This window comes from Aspergillus niger (assembly GCF_000002855.4).
Source record: "Aspergillus niger supercontig An13".
NCBI classification, from domain to species: domain Eukaryota; kingdom Fungi; phylum Ascomycota; class Eurotiomycetes; order Eurotiales; family Aspergillaceae; genus Aspergillus; species Aspergillus niger.
This window is the reverse complement of record NT_166528.1, coordinates 319,297-341,480: the sequence shown is the minus strand read 5'-3', so window position 1 is coordinate 341,480 and position 22,184 is coordinate 319,297. Positions and strand designations below refer to the sequence as shown.

General features: G+C 50.3%; 6 protein-coding genes across 6 annotated transcripts; 2 read left to right on the top strand and 4 right to left on the bottom strand.

The window, feature by feature from the left end:
• Positions 1-1,834: 1,834 nt before the first annotated feature.
• An13g01330 (uncharacterized protein) lies at positions 1,835-3,244 on the top strand (the record flags this gene model as incomplete). Its single annotated transcript, XM_059743827.1, has 4 exons — positions 1,835-1,896; positions 2,250-2,330; positions 2,487-2,615; positions 2,827-3,244. 4 exons carry the CDS (start codon positions 1,835-1,837, stop codon positions 3,242-3,244), a joined length of 690 nt encoding a protein of 229 aa, XP_059602056.1.
• Positions 3,245-6,135: 2,891 nt separating this feature from the next.
• Positions 6,136-8,715, bottom strand: An13g01320 (uncharacterized protein; the record flags this gene model as incomplete). The annotated part of the gene is made up of 1 exon (XM_001396234.3): positions 6,136-8,715. The coding sequence occupies one exon, from the start codon at positions 8,713-8,715 to the stop codon at positions 6,136-6,138; it is 2,580 nt and encodes an 859-aa protein (XP_001396271.1).
• Positions 8,716-9,970: 1,255 nt separating this feature from the next.
• Positions 9,971-12,783, bottom strand: An13g01310 (uncharacterized protein; the record flags this gene model as incomplete). Its single annotated transcript, XM_001396233.3, has 2 exons — positions 9,971-11,126; positions 11,183-12,783. 2 exons carry the CDS (start codon positions 12,781-12,783, stop codon positions 9,971-9,973), a joined length of 2,757 nt encoding a protein of 918 aa, XP_001396270.3.
• Positions 12,784-13,867: 1,084 nt separating this feature from the next.
• Positions 13,868-15,949, bottom strand: An13g01300 (uncharacterized protein; the record flags this gene model as incomplete). Its single annotated transcript, XM_001396232.3, has 7 exons — positions 13,868-14,316; positions 14,368-14,501; positions 14,554-14,714; positions 14,785-15,364; positions 15,415-15,574; positions 15,630-15,663; positions 15,725-15,949. The coding sequence occupies 7 exons, from the start codon at positions 15,947-15,949 to the stop codon at positions 13,868-13,870; spliced, it is 1,743 nt and encodes a 580-aa protein (XP_001396269.3).
• An 886-nt stretch (positions 15,950-16,835) lies between these two features.
• Positions 16,836-17,908, bottom strand: An13g01290 (uncharacterized protein; the record flags this gene model as incomplete). Its single annotated transcript, XM_059743826.1, has 3 exons — positions 16,836-17,166; positions 17,268-17,297; positions 17,352-17,908. 3 exons carry the CDS (start codon positions 17,906-17,908, stop codon positions 16,836-16,838), a joined length of 918 nt encoding a protein of 305 aa, XP_059602055.1.
• Positions 17,909-19,512: 1,604 nt separating this feature from the next.
• Positions 19,513-21,345, top strand: An13g01280 (uncharacterized protein; the record flags this gene model as incomplete). Its single annotated transcript, XM_059743825.1, has 1 exon — positions 19,513-21,345. The coding sequence occupies one exon, from the start codon at positions 19,513-19,515 to the stop codon at positions 21,343-21,345; it is 1,833 nt and encodes a 610-aa protein (XP_059602054.1).
• Positions 21,346-22,184: the final 839 nt, after the last annotated feature.

Below are 22,184 nucleotides of genomic sequence, written 5' to 3'. Positions count from 1 at the left end.
GCAAGCACCCGCCTCCAGCTGCACTGGGTCTCGATCGTCCCTGAGCGGCAGCATCGGAATGCCAGATGTTCTGGGTCTCACGGCTGCGAAGCGGTATCTGTGGGCGGAACCATGGAATGGCATGAGCACACACGGCAAAGACCTTCTCGCTGATCGTACGTGTAAGATGTAATGACACCATGCAAATATAGAAGTGTCTCCGACGGGTTCTGAGTGTGTGTAATTTCATCAGTCGTTGTCAGTGCGGTGTTCTGCATGTGTGTTTTGTTGCGGCTAATCAGCAACTTAAGTGTGGAACATTTTTAATAAGCGGGATACACTAGCGCCTTCGAATAAGTTTCAAGAGCCGTCACCACTAACAGAGAAGGCATCTTGGTCGAATTGTGCCAAAGTTCACCTCAGGTGACGCGGCTCACTGGGGAACTACACTGTGGTTTCTTCCCATGGGGAGTGATCTGATACCGTCGCGGCTGCAATCGCACCAACATAGGTCCGTTTAGCGTTGAGTATCAATGGATTCCTGGTCAGCGCATTAGGAGAGGTTGATAAGGAACCTTTTTCACTACTAGTAGTACAATGTCCTCTGTGCTATGCACTACCTTATCGTCTAATTTGATCATTGCCTGGTATGTCGCTTTTGGAAAAAGTGAAAGAGAACAACTGGTCTATACAGGTTTTGGCGGCTCCCACCGAAGGGTTCATGGTCTAGTCAACGTCAAAAAGGACAATTACAGAAGGTACAAAGGTTCCTTTCGAACACCAATTCACGGGTCAGGAAAACTTCTCCCCTCATCTTGGTGCTTCTTCGAATATCTATTCTGCAGTCTAGGAATACAGCGGTGTCCGCAAAAAGCTATAGCCAAACTGAGTGGAGATTCGTACCAGCCAACGGTTTTTAATCAACCCAATACCGGCTGTGGACCGGCGCTATTGCCCACAAGAGGAAGGTGTCGACGAATCACGCACTCCCATGGTTCCCACTGGCTTGACAAAAGTACTCCTTCCATTCTACAACCACGTCGGGAATGCATTGCTCATTTTGTCGAGCCTGAGGAAGTCTCTGCCTATGGCAATAGTCGTGTTATTCCGTTGTCTTGGCTTGGTTCGCGATGCAGCTTGTGTTCTATCAGGTGTATCGCTCCAGTGACGCTCCTAACTCAATTCGCGTCATCTGCGTCTGCTCTCGTACTACCAAGTTCACCGACGCATTTCCTTTGGGATGGGTGTATAAGTCCATACTGCTTCTTCATACTAGGTACGGTGCCCTTGCAGAATCCTCGGACTAGCCTACATAAGATTCCTTGGTACACACCTCCGCTCCTTGGCTAATGAGCTTCTTCCATTGGTAAGTCTAGGGGAACAGGCCCCGCTGATGTATCCCCAAATCCTGTCCCGATAATACTATGTATACTCTGATCTGTTCTGTTTGGACCGGATTATCATGGTCGCACACTTGAACCCTCGGCGCAGAGCCTCGAAAGCTTCGTGGACCCTTGACAATCCTGGTCTAATCCATGGAAGATGTGTTCACAACTTGGATTTATCAACAGGCTGATTGTCAGGCGTATCTTGATCTTCACTGTGCTTGACAGACGAGTGTAGTACTGAATTGACGACCGTCAGAAACAGTCATCTTGCCGGGTGCTGAAATGCGAAGGCCCCCTTTCCAATAATGAGACCATCTCAAGCGACTTCATGAATCGTAAGGTGCTAAAATGGGTGGTCTCAGGAAGATCACAGCATAAGCTCTAGGGGTTTTTGGCGCTAATTGCACCGAAAGGCCATACCAAAACAGCAAGATGCACCTGCCAAGTCCGGGCTATCATATGCTATCATGGGTAGGCTGACATGTCATCATGAAGATCATGGCTCTGTGCATGAACGTGCTCCCAACTTGTAAGTTCAATAGACTTTACGAAGTGGCCCGCTTACAAGGGAAACGGCATTGATTGTGAACTCTACCGCGGGGCAGTCTATCGCAAGCAGCACCATGCCAGAAGGCATAGGACCCAGGAAGAAATCTTCTCAAGCATGTATTAGCAGTACTGAAAGGCTTCAATTAATGCAATCTTGACCCGACATGTTGGCACGCAAGTGCGCAAAAGGGGCAATGCTTCTTCTCTCCAGGAATTTCGAGATTCGATCATATATGCCTGGCCAGTGCCACGTAGAATATGTGGACTCAAGCAGATACAGATACCTTTCACGTGTCGTTCGTGCAGTTAAAGCACTTTTTGCTGATCTCTCAGGGTCAGCGCTGAACAGATCTGCTCCATGCTAGATCTTGTCGATCCAGCACATGCCTGCTATCACGAGCACAGCGAGTTCAGGTAGGATGTCGTCGACGAGTTTCCTTTTCCAGTAGACCGCGGCTCAGAATAGTGTCCATAACCACTGGATTATTACCGTTACGCTGGAACGAAGTTGTCATGGCCGTTAAGGGGGTTCCACAATTGGTGGCGATCACTATTATTGCTACCATGAAGAGGAGTGTTCTTGGCGCCTTTCGCCTTTAGTGTCGGCAGCCCGGCAGAACCAGGCATCACGTTCCGCTACTGCCAAGCGATCGACATTCTGGCCGCTCCCTACGGTAATTGTCCATGGCCTAACTACCCGTCTTTCAGAATCATCTCGAACTAACAAAGACTTCGGCTCAACTTAATTTAGATTATCTCATCACAATAACTTTATGTAGTTATGCCTTGTGGTTGCCTTGGTGGCTGCTTGCTTGCTTGCTTGCATGGAAGTCATTGCCTCATGGGCTCAAGCTACGAAACCTTGACACCTGGGAAAGGGGTCGAATAAAATCTCTTCACCTCTTGGCAGTCTCCAGTCAAATTACTTGGCTGCCCCTCCATGCCAGCGTCCTGACTCGGCCCAGTCCCGTTTCAGGGCCCCGGCGGAAGGCCTCCAAGCGTCCAAGGAGCCATTCATACGGTGTGGGACTCATCGTCTCGAACAGCCGAAGTCCCGTGAAATCGGTAAGCCCAGCCCGGTGTCAATCATCAAGAGGGGTTCTCCTATATTATGTACAACTGCGTTATGCTACAACGCTCGAGCATTGTTATCCGCTGGTGTCAAATGGCCTTCTGGCAGAAAGAGAGTAAGCAGCAGATGCTATGGTGTCTTGCCTAAACGGCCGATCAAAAAGCAACTGGCTCCCGCCTGGGCAGTCGCGTGGAAAGACATACTCTCTCTGTTCGCCAACATGCTCTTCACCTTTATGTCTCACATGGCTCGGTGATGTGGAGAATAAGTTTACATTTGCGAAGACTCTGCTTCCTATTGCCGTCTCGCTGAATCCTGCCCTGGTGGCTTCTACTTTCGGGAGCTAGTTCCACGAATGCCGAGACCTTACTATTTAGCGATAATGTTCCCACCATGGAATATGGTAGCTTTCGGCATTCTCGTCTCCAGCAAACGACACCAATGACAGCCCCTCACAAAGTCTCCGGCCGGCCACCGAAAGTCAACTGCGGGTTTAGCTTTAAACAGAGGAGGGAATAAAACAAAGAACAAGGCGGGGATTAACTTCGATAAAACTGCAGGGCTATCGCAACTAGTGTTGCCCTGTTGATGGGCTAACCCGGCCTCCCCTTTTCGCCCCTCTTCACACTCCATAGTCCATCCAAACCCAAGATCAAGTCGAGCCGTGCTTACTCGGAAGAGTTGCTGCCGAAATTCTATTTTGTTTTTCTCCCTTCCCGGGAGCGGAACCAAAGAACCTTGTGGCTACGAGATCCATTTTCTGGATGAACCATGGATACTCAATGGCTGATCTTGAACCGGATGCAGTAAGTCGCACGAGTATCAAGCAATTGGAACTGATAAGGTAATGAGAATGCACGGATATCGAAGCTGATCCGGAAGGTCGCAATCGTCCAAGCTATGGAGCAGCGAATCTGGGGTGGGAATGCTCCGACTCGTGTCAAGATGAGGAATAACTGAGTTGGGCTTAGCTTGGAGCACACTTTTATGCCCTGAACCTTGTGATGATGAGTGAGAAATTAGTTGCTATGAAGAAAGGAGATGGGACCACTACCCCTATAGTGACTCTGACCATACCAGCTACCTCAGCAGCGTTGCTAGGCTTCCTTGATTTCCTCTGCGAAACTAATTGAATCACTGAACCAAAGAGAACAACACACGTCTGAGACAGCCCTGGAGCAGTACCATAGCATTGCCATTGCTACATTGCACGTGCCTCTCTCCCCCTTGATTTACTTACTAGCTCCCTCTCCGCACAGTAGTATCTGTTGTCGTCGAGGGGAACCTTTCTTAGTACGGAACTTCGAGAAATGGAACGCCTCAGGAACAATGCAAGGAAGCCACCACAAACACACAATGCGGGGTACAAAGGACAAGAAAGGAATACAACCAACAAGATTTCAATCAATCAACGTTGAATCTTTCCCCGCTTCGTATTCACTGATTTCTATCCTTCGTTGGTCTGTGGGAGAAAAGGAAAGGAAGTGCGCCACCGGATTCCCCCACCTCGTATAACCTCCCGTCTCGTTTCTTCCCCGCAGAATAAACATACATTTCTGGAATAGTGCGGTTCGAAATGGAGTTGCTTCCCTTGCTTTTGCGCCTCATAAAAAGTCGCTGTGTGGTTGTTTGAGAGAATGGTGCCGAGCCTGCTACTGAAGAGAAAACTGAACATATATTCGATCCTAGACCATAAAGACTAGTTATTAGCACAGTAAGAGAAGGTATTTCTGATTTCAGTAGTATAATTGTTCCTAGTATTCTCCTGTAGAGTGTTCGCTATGTTATAAAGAACAACTAAGTTGACGGATTTTTATGAAAGAACTAACCCGGCGAAGAAGCGTGTTCGAGGAAATATCCTTGGCAAATAGTTATATTATAGAGTCCAATGACTTATGAAACAATTCATCTTTTTCCACAAGGAAGTTCCTGGTAGTTGTTGCAAATAGTGCCTCAAGTCGGTTTACTCACTTCACTTCATGAAGATATATTTTCTCCCCTCAGCCCGCACAGAAATCATAGTATCAATATCATGTATTCACAGTTATTCACTAGTAGGTATACATGATGCTCAATCCAAGAATACCTGATCTTTGAGATTATTCTGGGAATATAGGAACGTTGTTAGTGCATACTGATATGTATATACACAAGGTGAGGTGTGTAATATACTAGCACTAACATCCTATATAATATACCGACTGAATTGGACATACTACTACTAGTGAAACATGATATATATAAGCTACTACGTAGTAGTTAATAGTAACCAATTCTATGTGAACAAAATGTTACTAGTAGGTCAGTAACCAAATTGAAGTTCGATACTCAGCATTCAAGCCCCGGATAAAACATCATTAAGTGTGAACTATACGATAGATAGTACTTCGAGGTACTACTATATTTCGGAAGGCTTTCACCCTATCAATTGCAGTGAACTAAAAATCTATTTAATCGATTTAGCACGTGGCCCTCTTGCGCTGCTTATTACTTCTGTGGTCGAGTAGTAAACTGTAGGTGGGTGTGTTATGAGAAAGAATTTCTTGAGTGTCATGTCATGGTGGACTCTAAGTTGATGGGCATTCACGCAAGTGTTGCCTAATGCTACTATCATTCACAGAGAAAAAGTGGAAAGAGAATAGGCATGATATTGAGGTCGAAACCAGACGGCATAGACCACAAATATACTATTCAAGCACAATATCTAACTATAAAGGCACCTATATGCAGCTGGTATTCACCGATTCATAAAGTCATAACATCAGGGGCGTATGTACAACGAAGCCATTATCGTTGTCAGCAATTGATGGGAATCGAGAAACAAGAAAGCCGGAGGAACAGGAACAGAAAGAAAGAAAGGAAACTTCGTTAAAATACATAAACATTAGGTGTCGTGCATGTCAGTTACATACACACCCGCCATTTCGACTTCCTCAAGTCTTCGATGCGTTTAAACATATCATTTCATTTCATCTCGTCGCAATTCATGCATTCGTGGTTCCATGCGCTCGTGTAAATGTCGTCATGACGCTGAAAGAATTGAACTAAAATAGAGAACCATGCGGATGCGGTTGTGTTGTTCAGATTGTTTTTCGTAGGGGTTGGAAAGAGTCGGCCACCAGTTAAGGGACTATTTCCATAGTTCGATCATCTTCTCCGGGAGCCTCGTCGACTGTCGTATACTTCTTCCTCGTCTTCCTCCTCAACAGGTGCAGGTGTCCGTCGTTCAGTACGGCGCTTTGGACGGCGTCGGCGGTTGGAGCTGATGTTGCTTGCCGAGTCATCTGGGGCCAATGATACGGCATCGTCCAAAAAGTCGTCGTCTCCACCATCATCCCATACGCCTAGGCCGGAGGCTGGAGTTCCCAGGCGAGCCTCCACGTAGGAACCGCGACGGTTCTGGTTTGCAATCGACAGCCCTGCGCCCCGTTCGCGGAGCGCGCGACGCACCACCTCTGCCTTGCAGTGAAGGGCCTCAAAAGCATCTTCAAGTGCCTCCATACCAAGGTAGATGTCCCGTTCAATCTCCGCCAGAGCCGCAATTTCCATTTCCTCGTCCAGGGCGATCGGGCCACCAAATGAGGCTGGGGCAGGCGAGGGAGACGGGCCATATGGCTGGCTAGCTGGTCGGATCCCTCCGTCAACTGGGTTTGGCGTCGGGCCACGCGAAATTCCGCCGGTGGTGAACGGAGTGTTGGATCGACTGTAGCTATAACGTGGTGGGGTTGAACCTGGGGCGCCGGGGAAGGCGTCTTCAGCACCACTCCGCAGAAAACCATCAAACCGACCCGAAATAAGAATATCCCACTCGTCGTCACTGATTGCTGCCAAGGTGGCGAGAACATGGTGCATGCCTGGATTGTTAAGCATGTAGATGGCGGCTTCGGGATCCCGCGGAGGGGAGGCCAATCGGTACAGCCGCTGGATGGCGAGCGACGATGACACCAATGGTGCGGGTCGGGGACGCGGTGGTCCCTCCGGTCGTGGTGTAGGCACTGTAGAGCCGAGGCCGAGAAGAGCGGAATATAGTTGACGTTCGTGAGGTCCGAGATGGGTTAAAATGGCAAAGGTCAGCGTTTCGTCATCTACCTCTTCAGGCGCGCTCGTGGCCTGACCGGGTTGTTCATTGAGCCACTTGTCCACAGCAACTTTCGTCTTGCGCGACTGACGAATAAAGTGATCGCGATACTCCTCCGGCACATCAATGTCCAGCTTCTGCATCGGAATATGTTCCTCCCCAGACCAATTCGCGTCGACCACGGCCGGATTTAATATGAAAGCCGGCCAGCTGGGAAGTTCACGACGGCCGGAGACAAGCTCCAATACCTCACCCCAGCTGACGCCTGACGGACGCTCTTCCATTGTCCCATGCTCACACATCAGACAACTGCAGTACTCGCATGAAATGTCACGGGCGAACACCGCTTCCAAGCGATCGAGCAGGCGGCGCGCTACAGACCGATACCCCGTGGCAACTGCTAGCGACCCGTTCTTAGCCATTACATTATTGTAATCCTCAAGAAGCCGGTTGAACGGCTCAAAAATCTTGGTTGCTGCGGATTGAGAAGGCGAAGGCGCATACGGCGAGTTTTCGGGAACAGAAGGACCGAGCATAGACTTTGGAACACGATGATCTAGCCCACCATTCTGTAGAAGATAGTCCACTTTCGGAATCGAGACAGGAACTTCGGGAGGAGGCGGCGGTGGTGGTGGAGCGCCGTAGGCAGAGCTCGCCGTAGGGGGTCGTCCATAATCATAGGCTGCGTCAACCGGTGTACGAGCCCCAAAACTCGGGCGCGATGAGGTCGACGATCGCGTCTGATTGCGTGATGGCGGCTTCTCTGGACTCTTCGGCTTGCGAGAAGTTGTAGACTGATGAGGCGGCGCAATGGTTGCGTCCGATCCATTTGCGGAGTCCGGACCAACGTCGCGCACTGTCGCGGGGGAGCGAGGGGGAGTGGCATGGCTGGATGACCGCTTAGGGGAAGCCGCTTCCTCTACGATCTTTGACCGAGTCGAATTGCGGCTGGCCGTCCGTGACGGCAAATCGGTCTCATAGCTGGAGCGCTTTGGTTTCACTGTCTCCGACCGTGTTGGCTTGCTCGTCTTGGAACTGTCATCCTTCTTCGACCGCAGACTTGAGGAAGACCGCGTGGACTCAGCTCTAATCCGAATCTTTGTTTTTGGCTTCTCTGGCTTCTCCTCCGCTCCCTTTTCCTCCTTACTACCAACTGTGCTTGCCTTGTGTGATTGCTGGTCCACACTCGTCAGCGGCGGACTGGGGGGCGCTTGGTTGTTATTATCGACACGGTCCTTCGTATTTCCATTGCTACCTTCTTTACCTCCCTCTGTCAGGTCGGTCGGATCTGGTGTAGGGATGCTCGGTTTGCCGACGACTTCTTTACTGTGGGCTTTGGAGAACGTCGGGTATGGCAGGCTGGTCCTCGACTCGAGGAACGAGGCTGTGCCCGAGCGGCTGGCGCTGTCGACCCCAGGCATGGAGGACCGGCGCTGTTTGCGGGAATTGGAAGTAGATGTGGAAGGGGTTGAGGCGCGGCCCGTGGGAGCGTCGGGGTCGCGTTCCTTGGTTGAAGTGCGGGAGGTTTGTCCGTGGGACGAGCGATTCTTGCGTGGTCTTGATTTGGATGAAAGGGTCGAAGATGAAGAAGTCTTTCTCTCCCGGTCCCTATCGCGATCTCGTTCATTTAGTCTCAGCGGTAGAAACATTATGTGGAAGAAGGTGGAAAGGTTTCGAAAAGAGGTGAAAGGAAGGGTGGAAGACGGCAATAGAGCGTTGTCGTTCTTCCTTTCCACCCCTTGTTTCCTGCTCTCGTCCCCACTGTCCGATCGGTTGATATTTTCGTCTAGTTACCTCGTTTCAAAAAAAAAGTAAAGAGAAATGACGGAGGAGTTGTCAGCTTCCCAAGTGAATGTCACGAAAGGAAGGGGTTGTCGGATGACCCGAGACCCGATTGATGTTCGTCTGGCGCTTAAGAGATATCGAGGAATGCAACTCTCACTGGTCGAATGCCTAACTAGGCGCTTGTGCCAAACCACCAAAGGCGCTGCTGGAGGGCATGCAACATCCCGTGGGCGGCGGGCGGGGGGGGGGAAGACGAAAAGAGGAAAGTGAAGGAGATCTCGACGATTAGCTAAGGTGACAGAAGCGAAGAAGAAGGGGAATAAAACAATCAAATAGCGAGTAGTTCAGGGACGGTGCATAAGGGAAAGATCGCGAGCCCGATGGATGGACGGGGGATTTTGCGGTGAGAGACGGGCTGGCGGAGAGGATCCCCGCAGCGATTCGGTGGCCGTGGGATTTTCCCAAGTTTAGCAGCACTAGAAGCTCGGAGACCACCGGTGACGTGGTGCTGCATAGAAACCCAAGTGGGAGCACAGAAGGAAGTACAAATAGCAGCAAGGACCACGCCACCGCGATGGGCTGGCCTGGATGCTGCTGCCTTGAAGGAGGGGATGGTGCCGAGGAGGATAATGCCTGGAGTGGTTCAGTTCTCACATCCAATGACTTTCCCAGCAAGAAGATCAAACTTCACGATCCATTGCGAGGGGCGTGATCCCGTTTGCCTCAGGCAACATGCTCGGCTTCTGCCTGAGGCAAGGATCGATGGCTACCCAATGACTCACTCGTCAAGTGGATCAGCACAAGCGAAGCTGGTATATCGTATCCAAATAGGATGGAGCCTGTTTTCGTGATCATGATGCATCAGCGGTATGAGAGGCACTTGCAGATCAGCTGCGTGGTTATCTACAGTATCCCGTAAGTTCGTAGGTCGTTTGATAAATCGCATACCACATTCAGACACGAACTAACACCCGTATCCAAATATGGAGAGCTACGGAATCCACCGGATCACGCATTCAAAAACAAAGAAAAAGAGTAAATTTGTTATCGACGGGGTATCAAAACGCTACTGGACCGATCTAAGCGTAGCAATAACTCCTCATCCCTAGATGCCAAGGCCTAACTCCATGCTATCAATCCATTCGACGCCTTCTTCACAGGCGACATCTCAAGGACCCAATTCCCATCCTCTTCATGAGCCACCCCTCCTCGACGTGCTGCTCGCATCACTCGTTCACTCGCCGGTGTTCTCTCCCCAGTGTTCCTATCCCACACCCAACCCTCCTTTAACCACATCCACGTCAAGTACGCCCGTAGCTCTTTGTCTTGCGGCAACACTGATTTCCATTCCGGACTGAAATGCGCCGTGGAAGCCCCATGTCCTCTCCAATTCGAGGCAAGTCCCCGTAGTTCGTCACGGCAGAATATCCTCCAGCTGCCCAAAGAATAGGGCCCGACTCCAGGAAGATGAGCAATCTCCCAACCCACGCGAGCGTCATCATCAGCAATGGATTCATCCAGGCCGATATCACGTCCATCTCCCTTGCAGGGGTAGTGAAGTTTGCGGTAGCGCTTTCCTTTCGTAGGTGGAAAGGCCAGCCAGGTCTGGGCTAGCGTAATGCACTTCTTCGCTCGCTGGTTCTGGAAGCCGAGGCAATGTATCATAGACGCCAGGGTGTTTGTGTCCGTTGATGCCATCGCCTCCACTGTTGGGAATCGATCGAAAACCTTGAATAGTACTGGGAGCGCAACGCCTCCACGGGTACGGTTCAAGAAGATGGTGGCAATCAATAGACGGAAAGGATCGTGGGCAAGTTGCTCCTGTACTAAGCCGAATGATGGCGCATCGATTGGCGGAAACGGAAGACATGAATCAGGGTCGACCAGAGGTTTGGGAAAGTAAGGTGATATCTTCTGAGGCCTCAAACGTGGTGGGCTAGGCAGCACAGGAGCACCCCCCGTTGATTTTGCTTTAGTCGGTGTGCTTGGCTCTACAGCCTCTGATGCACGCTGTGCTTCTATAGGTGAGACACTGAGAGAGTAATCAAATGGAATATCATCGAAACCGCTAGGTACATCACTCAAGTCCGAATCAGTGGAAAGAAAGTCTGAGGAAAGATTCAGCTTAGCAAGGAGAATTCGGGTTTCTTCGGGTATCTGATCAGGGACATTCTTTGAGGGTTCATATCTTTTCTCTTCGCAATGCATCTTCCCTTTCTCCAATTTCTGAGGAGCGATGAAATACTTTGACCTCACCTCATCGCTGGTGGTTGAACTTTGCGAATCATTGGTATCTAAAAATCCTCCAGGTTCCAGAAAGCCTCGTCCAACATAGAAAGATCATCGACCACTTTTGCATTAGGCTTCGTCGTTCGAGGTGCTTCCTTAGCAGCACAGCCTTGCTGAACGTCATCTGCACTCGTTGACAGCGCGACATGTTCGGTGTTCGTTAGGCTTGCGCGAAAAAGTTTCTTCTTTCGTTGTTTGCGATTATCACGCTTCCTTCTATTCTTTTCTTTCTTGGACAGCACACGATCAGAATGCTGGGTTCTGTCGCCTTCCAGAGCTTCAGGCTGCTTGGTATGTGTAGCCGAGGTAACTTCATCTTTCGCCGAAGCAGATTGGGATGGTCCAATCTCCTCCTCCTCCTCTGAATCACCAACAGTGTGCTGGCCTGGGGATTGCGGAGATAAGTGGGGAGTCATGGACCTTTTGATTGATGTTTGCTGCGATGGGAGTGTTTCTGGAATCCCCTCCCCGGATTGAGTAGACTTGCTCTTAGCGGAACCTTTTTGGCATTCTTCCTCGGAATGTGGTGGTGATGGAAGTTTTTTATGCGCATCGTTGTGCTCATTCGAGGCCTGTCCAACCAATGGTGATTTGACCGGGGCATCCTGCTTGGCGAATAACTCGGGACTTTCGTTATCACTCGGGCATAGGTCAATGGTAATTTCAGGCATGCCCTTAGCGACATTCGTAGTTCTTTCCCTGCTGACTTGAAAATGACTCGAAGGAGGCTTCGCGGTCGAATGGTTCGCATCCAGACCAACGGCTTCACGCTTATTACGGTGTCCGTTGGTGACTGGCTCGAGTGACTTTCGTTTCTTCGATGTAGTCTTCTTTTCCTCCTGTTTCGACGTTGTTGCTTGATCATTGCCTGTGTTGCGCTTCCTCTTGTTGTCCTTGATAGACGACCTTGATCGACTCTTTTGCGTACCAGTCTCGTCCTTGATCTCCTCGCCAAAGCCAGAACCATCCAGACTCATCTGACCATTTCCAAAGAGCTCAAGGTAGATCTTCTTAACATACGTAACAAGCTTTCCAAGATCAGCCTCTTTCATACCAAGCGATAGACTCTCTCGACGTATTTCACGAACGAATTTCCGTCGCGCAGATCGTAGCACAGGATATTCGCCTTTTTTCATGAAAGGGTGTGAGCTGATGAAGGTAAGAAGTCTCATCCTCTTGTCTAGGTCCACAGACGCGAAGACGATATCCTCCTCGGAAGCGGCATCCAGAGTTTCGCCATTATCGACGATCGTGTGTCCATCAGGCCCATCCACATTCATACCACTCTCGTTATCGTTTTCATCGTCAATCGAGTTCATGCGACTGATATGTCTCTGTGCCGCCTTCTGGGTCTTCGAGCGCCTTTTACTTGGGAAATAAGGAGAGTTCACATATGCAATTTGCGTAGTAGCGGTAGATGCCGAGGTGTGTTCACCCCCACGTTGCGCCATGTCATCATCTCCATTGATACCATCACTACCACTATAATCGTCAAAGCTGTTCTCAAAGCTTGCCTCGTCGGAGAGTATCTGATCCACCGTACGTTGGTGCAGCTCATCGAATGAATCGTAGAGGTCAACGTTGATATGTGGAGGCGAGATCCGGACCAAGGGGAACGTGGAGACACCTTTGCCACCTGCCATGGCTGCGTTGTGTATGTATTGACGATCTATCTGCTATGGTGCGTTCGGTAGAGGCTGACTGGGTGTGTATATCAAGAGTGCAGCGGTATGTTGGAACAAATTGTAGGAATAGAGGCGCATGGTCAGGAATTCGACAAGGAAGAGTCAAAAGACTAACACGGGGAGAAGAGAAACAATTAGTGAATGAATACTTCTCTCCCTCTATCTGCAGGAGATCCACTCACAGGAGTAACACCAATCCACCATATCCAAAACCTCGCGACTCCAACAGCCATATGTGCAAGCTAAAGCAGCCACATCGACCGCGAAAGTGAATAAATCCAGCACGGTGTGTTTTCTTTAAAATTTGCTCATGACAAGAACTTCCAGAACATCCAATCGGTCAGCAAGACAGAATGCCAGGCCATTCACGCCGAACACAAGGCGAGGGCAAACTGGAAGCAACTAAGCACACATTCCTCATTCTGCTGGCGCGCGCCGACGCGGAACCCGGCCTGCGCACGGGCCACCTCTGATAGATCACGCCCGCCATCTGATGTGTCCCGCCCCTTCCATGTCAGGTCCTTGCGTCTGTTACAGACTCGCATCAGACCGATCGACTCGAGGACTGAAATGGGAGTGTAGGTTACAGGGATTCTAGTTGTAGTACTGCTCTACTCTCCTCAAGTATTCACACGTTGTGATGTGGCTAGAAAGAGTTTCATACCGCTACAATGTGCGAGATATAATGCGGGGCAGTCGAGTGGACGTTTCCTTGCTTCGAATAATATTACCAGTGCATTCGAAGCCAACGAACAGCGAAGTACAACGGCCACTGAGAAGACACAAAGGAATGAAGGGTATCAATAGGTGCCTATCTACCGCAGTTACACCAGGCCATTACTATCCCGCCAGTGCCATACATGCCTCGGAATTCATCATGATTCGTTCCAATACTTAAGTCTAATGCTATATAGTATACTTGATCTATCGATGCAACCCAAATCGGAGTCTGTAAATCCAAGACAGAAAGTATCGCTCACAAAACCCTCATATTATATGTATAGTCAGGGTGCACATATGCAGATCTTCCGAACTAGATCCCTCAAACAGCGAACCCTCCAGAATCAGCCTGTCTAGGCTCCCCTGCAGCGTCAAAAGTTCCATTCGGTAGAACCCGAATTGCCTGCGCCGTGCTCTCCCCTGGACCAACCCAGGTCACATTGTGACCTCTTGCCTCCATGAAGGACACGGTCTCATTGTCATAATCGTACTCGAAAGTGACACGATTCGGGACCAGTTGATCATGAAGGCGCGGCTGGGCCAAGGCTTCTGCCGCTGAAAGTCCTTCGTCGATGGCGTGTATAATGTTCTGGACGGTGGCAGTAATAATCCGACTACCTCCTGCCGAGCCGGCGACGAAGAACACTGTTCCGTTAGGGTGGGTCACAATGGTTGGGGTACAAGAGGACAGTGGGCGTTTCCCGGGTCGTATAAAGTTTGCTTCAGAGGGGATATAGCCAAAGGAGTTGGACGAATTAGGAATAGAGAAGTCTCAACTATAAGTCAGTAACTGCTATGAACAGGAGCAAGTATGAGGCATACCATCCATCTCATTGTTCATGATGATACCAGTCTCAGGAACCATAACTTTGGAGCCAAAAAGCAGGTTGATGGTCGTGATCGCAGAAATGGCAAGTCCACTGTGATCAATGGCTGCAATATGTGAGGTACCCGGTCTACACATGTCAGTTGCCTGATTATACTATGGTACCAACCATGATCACCCACGTTTCAAGACTCTCATATCCCTGCGGGTCGTAGGCAGACACGGCCTGGGTATGCTGGTCGGATATATTCTTCCGGATCTCTTCAACAGTGGAATCCGCCAGCATCATTTCCTGGTACGTGTCCATGCCATCGAGGAAAAACGGATCCCCTAAATTAGTCCTCTATATTACAAGTTAGCGCTTCCTCCACCAATTCAGCTGACTGGCGGTTGAATAGAGCGGATAAGCATACCAATCCATATCCGAACCGTATAGCCTCGTCCATTCGATGGGTACTCAGGTTCCGATTATCCGGACTGAAAAGGTCATCGTAGGTACCCAGAACTTTGAGAACGTTCATAGCCACGATACCACTGGATGGGGCCGAGGTGCTAGTAATTCGATAGCCGCGATAGTCAATTTCAGAGATGTTTCGGATAGCGACCGTGTAATTGGCCAAATCCTCAAGCGTCATTGTACCGTTGGCTTTCTGTACCGCATCTATCATAGTCTTCGCGATTGATCCAGAGTAGAAGGCATCGGGGCCCTCGTTTGCGATGGTCTCCAGTGTGGCCGCATAACGTTTCCGCGTGATAGTGTCACCAACACCGAGCCTGGTTCCATTGGGAGCAAAATCGAGCGCCCAGGTAGGGTCCTGAGACAGAAAGTCTTCGCCGTCCCCGACAGCAGCTTTCATATAGCGGACCAGGTCCTGCCCGACTGGCCACCCCTCCCGTGCGGTTTGAATTGCAGGCTGCACAACAGCTGACCAGGGGAGCGAGCCATACTTGCTGTGGAGATACCCAAGACCACGCAATTCCCCAGGAACGGCACTTAAAATTATATTAGATATTGCAGCATCCAACAACTTGAAGGTGCTCACCTTGCAAGGCCACCACTAACGGCTGCCTCTGTGTTATTCTCAAACATATCCTGAAAAGCTGCCGCCGGGGCAGTTTCGCGAAAATCGATGGCCTCGAAGGAGCCTTCAGGGGTCTTAACCAGCATGAATCCACCTCCTCCAATTCCACTATGGTACATGCCTTCCCGGCTATCATCAGGTCCAAGCACTTCTCCAGTTATCACAGGCCAACTCACCAACAGTTCCGACGCAAAGCATTGTTGCAACCATCTGAGAGATTGGAGTCAGCAGGGTGACGCACGACCGACAGATCAGCTAGATCGTTACTCACCGCGTCAGCTGCATTTCCACCAATGTTTATTATATCTGTTCCATGGCGACTGCAGATAGCACTTTCGCTCGCCACTGCACCGCGCTTCCCTTCCTCCAATTCACTCGTTCGGTCAAACCGGCTAGTCGCAAATTCAAGAGGTGAGGTGAGCACACTTGGCAGATGTATCGTTATTATAGTTAACAGGAGCGTCGACAATACTGTGAACTTCGCAAGGCGGAACATAGTTGAAGTGCTGAGTCGCGTGTCGTGTAACAAGGTCCACTGCGATCGCTGGATCGGGGTCTCCCAGGTTTCAAGAAGTGGCTGCAGAAACAGAGCGGATCAGAATCATAATCATAGCGCAAACTCGCACGAAAGAGGGGTCGGTGAAAGCAACTCGATTTTATTACCTGTTTCTCCGCATCTTGGCTCGAACTTTGCCTTGACTGATAGGTCTCCATGTCGCAAAGAGTTTCGAAGTTGGGATGGGTAGGGCCAAAGCGACAGCGCAGATACGTCCGCCAGACTTAGCGGGTGCGGAGGATCAGCGTCGGAAGACCCTTGTAAGCCTTGTGCGCCAGAGTCAGGGCGTCCTATTCGCAGACACGCTACCCTAAGAAATAGGAGAGGGGAAAGAGGACCTGCCCCAACGAATGCAGGGAAGCAAGAAATAAGGAAAGCCTTCACCCCCAGCCATATCGGGGACAGTCCTGGGCCGAGATAAGCAGCGAGGGACTGTGGATGTCGCCCTGCAATCAAGAGACGTGACTGGGACTCCGCACTCTTGGGTCGTGCTTATCGAGGGCGGTTCCGCCAACGGGAAGTCAGCCGCCACTCGCGGGCCCAAGTCACGCGATAACGCTGGCCGGGTTCGGCTTGCCCGACGTAATGAGCCGAACGGTGGCCTCTCCAATTGAAGTGCAGCCATCCCGCCAAGGCCTTTGAGGTTCCCCGGAATGTCGAGTCATGGTATGTAATCAACCATGGACTAGACAGAACTCTTAACCTCACATCTTTGCTTTCAGTCTTGACGACTATGATAGTGCCAGATCATTGTCGCTATCTGTGCTTTCCTTTCGTATATAGCAGAGCTCGTGCGCATCAATTTTCCGTGTTGCTTCTCTCACTTTTAAAGCTCCACGGCCTCCTTTGTCCAGGTGATGGTTTCGGTCCAAATTGGGGGTATATCTTCCTGCGATTGCAGGACTGTTTCAATAAGACGTCGGCCCCAGTCTCGGACAAACCACTTGTCGGAGAGAAGGTGCAATCCGACCCCGTAGTGTAGAAATAGCACCCGGCCCACCCAGTCTCCACTTTTTAGCAGAGCAATGTAGTCTTCGCTGATGTTTATGGGCCACGCAATAATGCCACCGTTTGGGCCGCCGAATGGCCATCGTTTGATGGCTTCATGAAGAATATCCCACGTGTTTTGGTACGTTGTCTGATTCGGCCCACCAAGGCTGGTAAATTTGTCTTGCACCCGCTGCAAAGACTCTATAATGGCACTTGTGAATGTTAGCATCCGTTGGCCGAGTTCTCGCGAGGTTTTGAGATAACATACCTGCGTAGTTTGATCTGGGATTCCTGTACGCTAGAGAGACATTAGCACTCTACTGTCATGGAAAGAAAGAGGCAAAGCAAGTACTGGTAGGGATTCCCATCTTGATCGATCTCGTCATCCTTGTACTTCAGCCACCCTTGGAGGTCACCCCGATATTCCATGCCGCTAAGCTGTTCAAAAAGAAATGCACATCCCGCTATGAGCTGCCGGATCTCCAAGACATGGGACAAAGGCTCGAATGTATGCTTATCCTGGGTGACACACGGGTAGGCCGTTGCGCAGAGCATAATGAAGATGGAGCACAGGAATGCTGGTGCGCAGTTCTCGGGTGTCATTTCCGCGAGTACACGGGTGAATGCTGAACAGGCTCTGTTCTGGTATTTAAGGGCAATCTCGAGCCATGGACGGTTATCATGAGTGTTCAGGTACGCTAGATGAAGAGCAGACATTGCTAGTAGACTGTCCAGCAAGAAGGCATGGGAGACCGCGATCCGTGGGACAACCACTTGAAAGTGGTGAGCATCTAGACGCCCTTGACAGAGTGTGATGTATGTCTCTGTTAGATAGTGGTGGAAGAGTTTCATCTCAAGCATCCTATCCGATTGCGGTTCTCCTTCGGGACCAGGAAACACATCAGGCATATCTTGGGGTGTGGATGCATGCTGGCTATCCGCTTCACTTGACGGAGGGTATGTGCAATCAAGTCTTCTTTTCTTGCACAAGCCACATCGTGGTGTCTCTTCGTCGCACTACTCCGTGGGTCAGCATGAAACCGATAACATGCATGATACTGCTGGAGGAAAACAGCATGTATAATGTATTTATACCGACGACTGCGACGGCATAGGGACCACCGATCCCGGAGAGTGGGAAAAGGTAGCGAACCAGATTGAAAGAAGACAACCGGGAGAAAATAAAGGAAGTCAGACCTTCACATGCCGTTTCTTACATTGGAGACAACCCTTCCGGGACTTGGTATGACTGCGGCGGGAGGGCATTCGGAAGAGTGCCAGGCACGGAAGGGGAATGACGTAGCTCGTCAAGGGCGAAACTTATCTAGTCTCGGTTAAGGTGGAAGCTGCGCGACGATAGTACCAGTGGTTTCTTGTTGTGAAGAATGGGTTAAGCAGTACTAGTAGTGCGTAGGGCGAGAATATCCAGATTGACCACAGCACACAGTCCGATGGCAAGAGGATCGATACAGCGGACAGACCAAGCCTAAATGATAGGAATAGAATGGGAAATGGCTGTTGGAGATGGAACGATGGAAATAAGAGAAACATGAGCTGCGGGTAACCCGAATCTCCATCCACCATCCATCGGGATCGGGACTCGCCGTTTAGGGAATGGAAGCTGGTGCCGGGCCTGAGGCCCTTGTGGCAGGTTCTGCCGGTGTCAGCTTATCTAACAAGACTGCTGATTGGTGGTGGCGTGCTGACTCAGCAATGTACCTGACATGGGCGGATCCTGTGGGAACTTATTTGTACAAAAGTATGTTATTCTTAGAGGGACTGGTCCACAAGGACCATTCATTTGCAATGCTTTTTGGTCTCCTTCTATCCGCGTGGATGCCTGTTTCACGATTGACCGAGAAGCCTGTTACTGAACTTGCCGGGTAGGCTCGAGAATTCTTAATTAACTTCCTCTACAGTCCGAGGCAGCAGCAATTCTTCATTATCCTCCCCACTCAGGACCCCGAATGGCTCTACGAGGGGAGGAAGAGAGTCCGGGCTTGACCGTCCGACGCCACCGTATAGGATGTAGTATCTGGCACTCACAGTCTTCACTGTATCTGTGATTAACAAACTCCCTCTTTCATCCGTCCTGCTCGCGCATCGCATGGGGTTCCAATAGACAACTCGTTTGTGATATACTTCAGTCTCCATCGAGTTGGTACCACCTGCTGCTCTACATCTCTAAAGCATCCCTGCCTGCAAGATGGTCTTTCATCCCTCGTCGCAAAGCATTCTTATCATTATTTCTTCTTGGGCATATCCTCATGCTGGACAACTAGTGGGGCTCGCCAGCTGCGCGGTCTCCCACTACGGGCTACTAGCAGCCAATTCAGTCCGAGATGCGGCCAGATCCCTGTCAATGCCACGTGACAACGGTGGATGGGGGCCACGGAGCAGGATGAGCTTTACAGAACACAAATCAGTCAAGATAAAATCTCAAGCGTTGCATGGTGCCTGTGGTCCTGATTGAATTGACAATCCACAATCCGCAGCTCTACAAACAAGAATGAATGCGGAGACCCCCTCCCCGAACCAGCGACTGCGGGTGGGGACTACCAGATCGCGGAGGGGTTGCATTACATGTCGGTGAGCGAGGAAGCCCTGTGTCCTACCTGCTCCCCCGGCTCAACTCACTTACTCCTAATCTTGCGGCTACGGCAGAATTCGTCGCGTCAAATGTGATGAGCGGAAGCCGGCTTGTTTTCGGTATGCAAACATTGGGAGATCCTGATGCTTCCGTCGCGAAGAACCCCCACACTGACCACCCGGATAGATGTACCAGTACAGACCGGAGATGTGATGGTTATATGCCCATGCCTTATTCCATACGCATCACCAAACAGCTGGCACAAGTTACTGCATTTGTCAGTCCAGCCGAGTCCCGAGCCCTCGAGTTCTTCTTTCGCAAGTCTGCAGCGCACCTGGCTGGTTACTTCAATGCTTCGTTCTGGACCCGCACGGTTCTACAGCTCAGTCTGACCGAACCCCCGATTCGCCAAGCGATTGCTGCGATTGGCTTTCTCTATGAAGTAGAGGTGACGTCCACAACTCCGGGAATGGCACATCACTTGCTGTCTCACCGGTCCGACTTGGCGCTACATCTTTACAACCGGGCCATCCGTACCACCATTGATAAGTTTTCATCAGGAATGGACGTTGTACCCCTAGTCATAGCAGCCAGCATTCTGTTCGCAGCCCTTGAGTTCCTCCGAGGAAATGCTGCCGTGGCTGCATCACATACCAGAAGCGGGCTTAACCTGGTGCGGTCCTGGCGGGAACATCGAGGGCGATTCCACCACACGAAGAGTTCTCGGACACATTGGGTAGATGCTGAATTGGCTCCAATATTGAACTCATTTTCTCTGAATACGTACGAACGATCAGGTCTCAAACACCTCACAAGTGCGCCACGAGAAAAAGTGCTTGTCAATCCCGTGGATGCTCAAGGCAAGCTCTTAGTCAATTGGCGGTTCCAAACATTTCATCAGGCACGCACCGCCCTCCTTGACTTGATGCTTTACCACATCGGGACTTTTCGCGACTGGCAAGATCTGGCCAGACTGACGGACCTCCCGTACTCGCCCGTTCTGCGATGGCTCGATACTTTCGAACATGCCGCCCAGCGATGGATGGCAAGCTTTGAATTGCTAGTGCAACGGAAGCAGTCGGCATGTGGACCAGCCATGGATAATGAGATCGATGCTACTCGCACGCTCTGGTATTGCCTCCGTCTAGGACTCGGTCGGTACCGTGTGGCCAATGAATGCGGCTGGGATGACTTTCGCGCTGCCTACGAAGATATCGTCTTGATTGCCGAACGTCTGCTCAATGACTCGGAACACTACCCGGATGATGTATCGAAAACGATGAGCCTTGACGTACAGTTGTTGTATCCGTTGCAGGCCGTCGCCTGGAAGTGCCGCTGGCCGGACCTTCGCCGTCGGGCCCTGGATCTGCTACAACGACTTCCGAAGCAAGAGCTGTTCTTTTATACCCCGAACTACCACACCGTCTGCAGCCGGATCATGGAACTTGAGGAGAGTATGATGGGCAATGACATGCTTCCCCCAGATCACTCCCGAATCTATAGTTTCACCATCACCCCTACCCCCGCCACGACGGCGGACCACCCTATTTACTCCGTCACTTTTACTACGTTCCCACATGGCCGAAGTAGCGAGCCACACTTTCACACCGAATCGCTATGGCTTCATCCATCGCAGGCGGGGGTCGCCGCAACCATTCCACCTGTTGATATGATGCAACGTCGCGACTGGTCACCGGTCGCTCAGACAAATGCTCACACTCAGCTGTCCTCAATACCTGCAACATGGATAATGTAGATAACACAGGCGCCTGACGATAGCCCTCAAACAGAATTTCTAGCCACATAGATGGTTAACTTTAGCAGCCAAGCAGAATATATGTTCAACCATTCCACATGGATCGTTACATCGAACAAGTCGATACGTATAGTACTTTCACGTTATATTCCTAGCGAGTGGATATCGCGTCGGCGGTCATTCAAACTGGAATAAAATAACATATACAGGTAACAGTCCAAATACAGTCAACTTGAAAAGCAAGGCACCAAGACGGACACTACCAACTGAATGAAATGTTCCAAAGGTACTTGAACATCCTACAACGTAAATCAATGAAGCAGTGGTCCTATTACTTACCAATCACTTCAAGCTCACTTCTTGATTTCAACTGCACACAGTTCTCTTATTGACCCTTGACTGTTCCTGCATTGCCCTAAGCGCCTCTAATAATATCTAATTTGGCATATAGGTGCCCCCAATCCGAGTGGGTTTCAGTGTTATCGCTAAGGTTAATATAATTATTCATGTTCACTCCACTGACTCACCCCAAACCAAGGCGGAGGCTCAGAGTACGCCTTTTAACAGCACTATTACAGTGGATATGATATACTAACTTTAGGAACATCCCGTACATGCGATAAAAAAAACCAAACAAACAGCCGGCGACAAATATGTTGAATATCTGGCCAGAGTATTCGGACATGTTCAAGAACTGTCTAGCGCTCGCCAATCGACCCACTTCAGCCCCGTCGAGCAAGAACTGCTGTGATACCCACAGCCATAACCCAGCTAGTTAATATGCTAAATACGTTTCTAGCTCCTGGTATACGCGTCTTCAGGCTGCAGCACCAATCGAG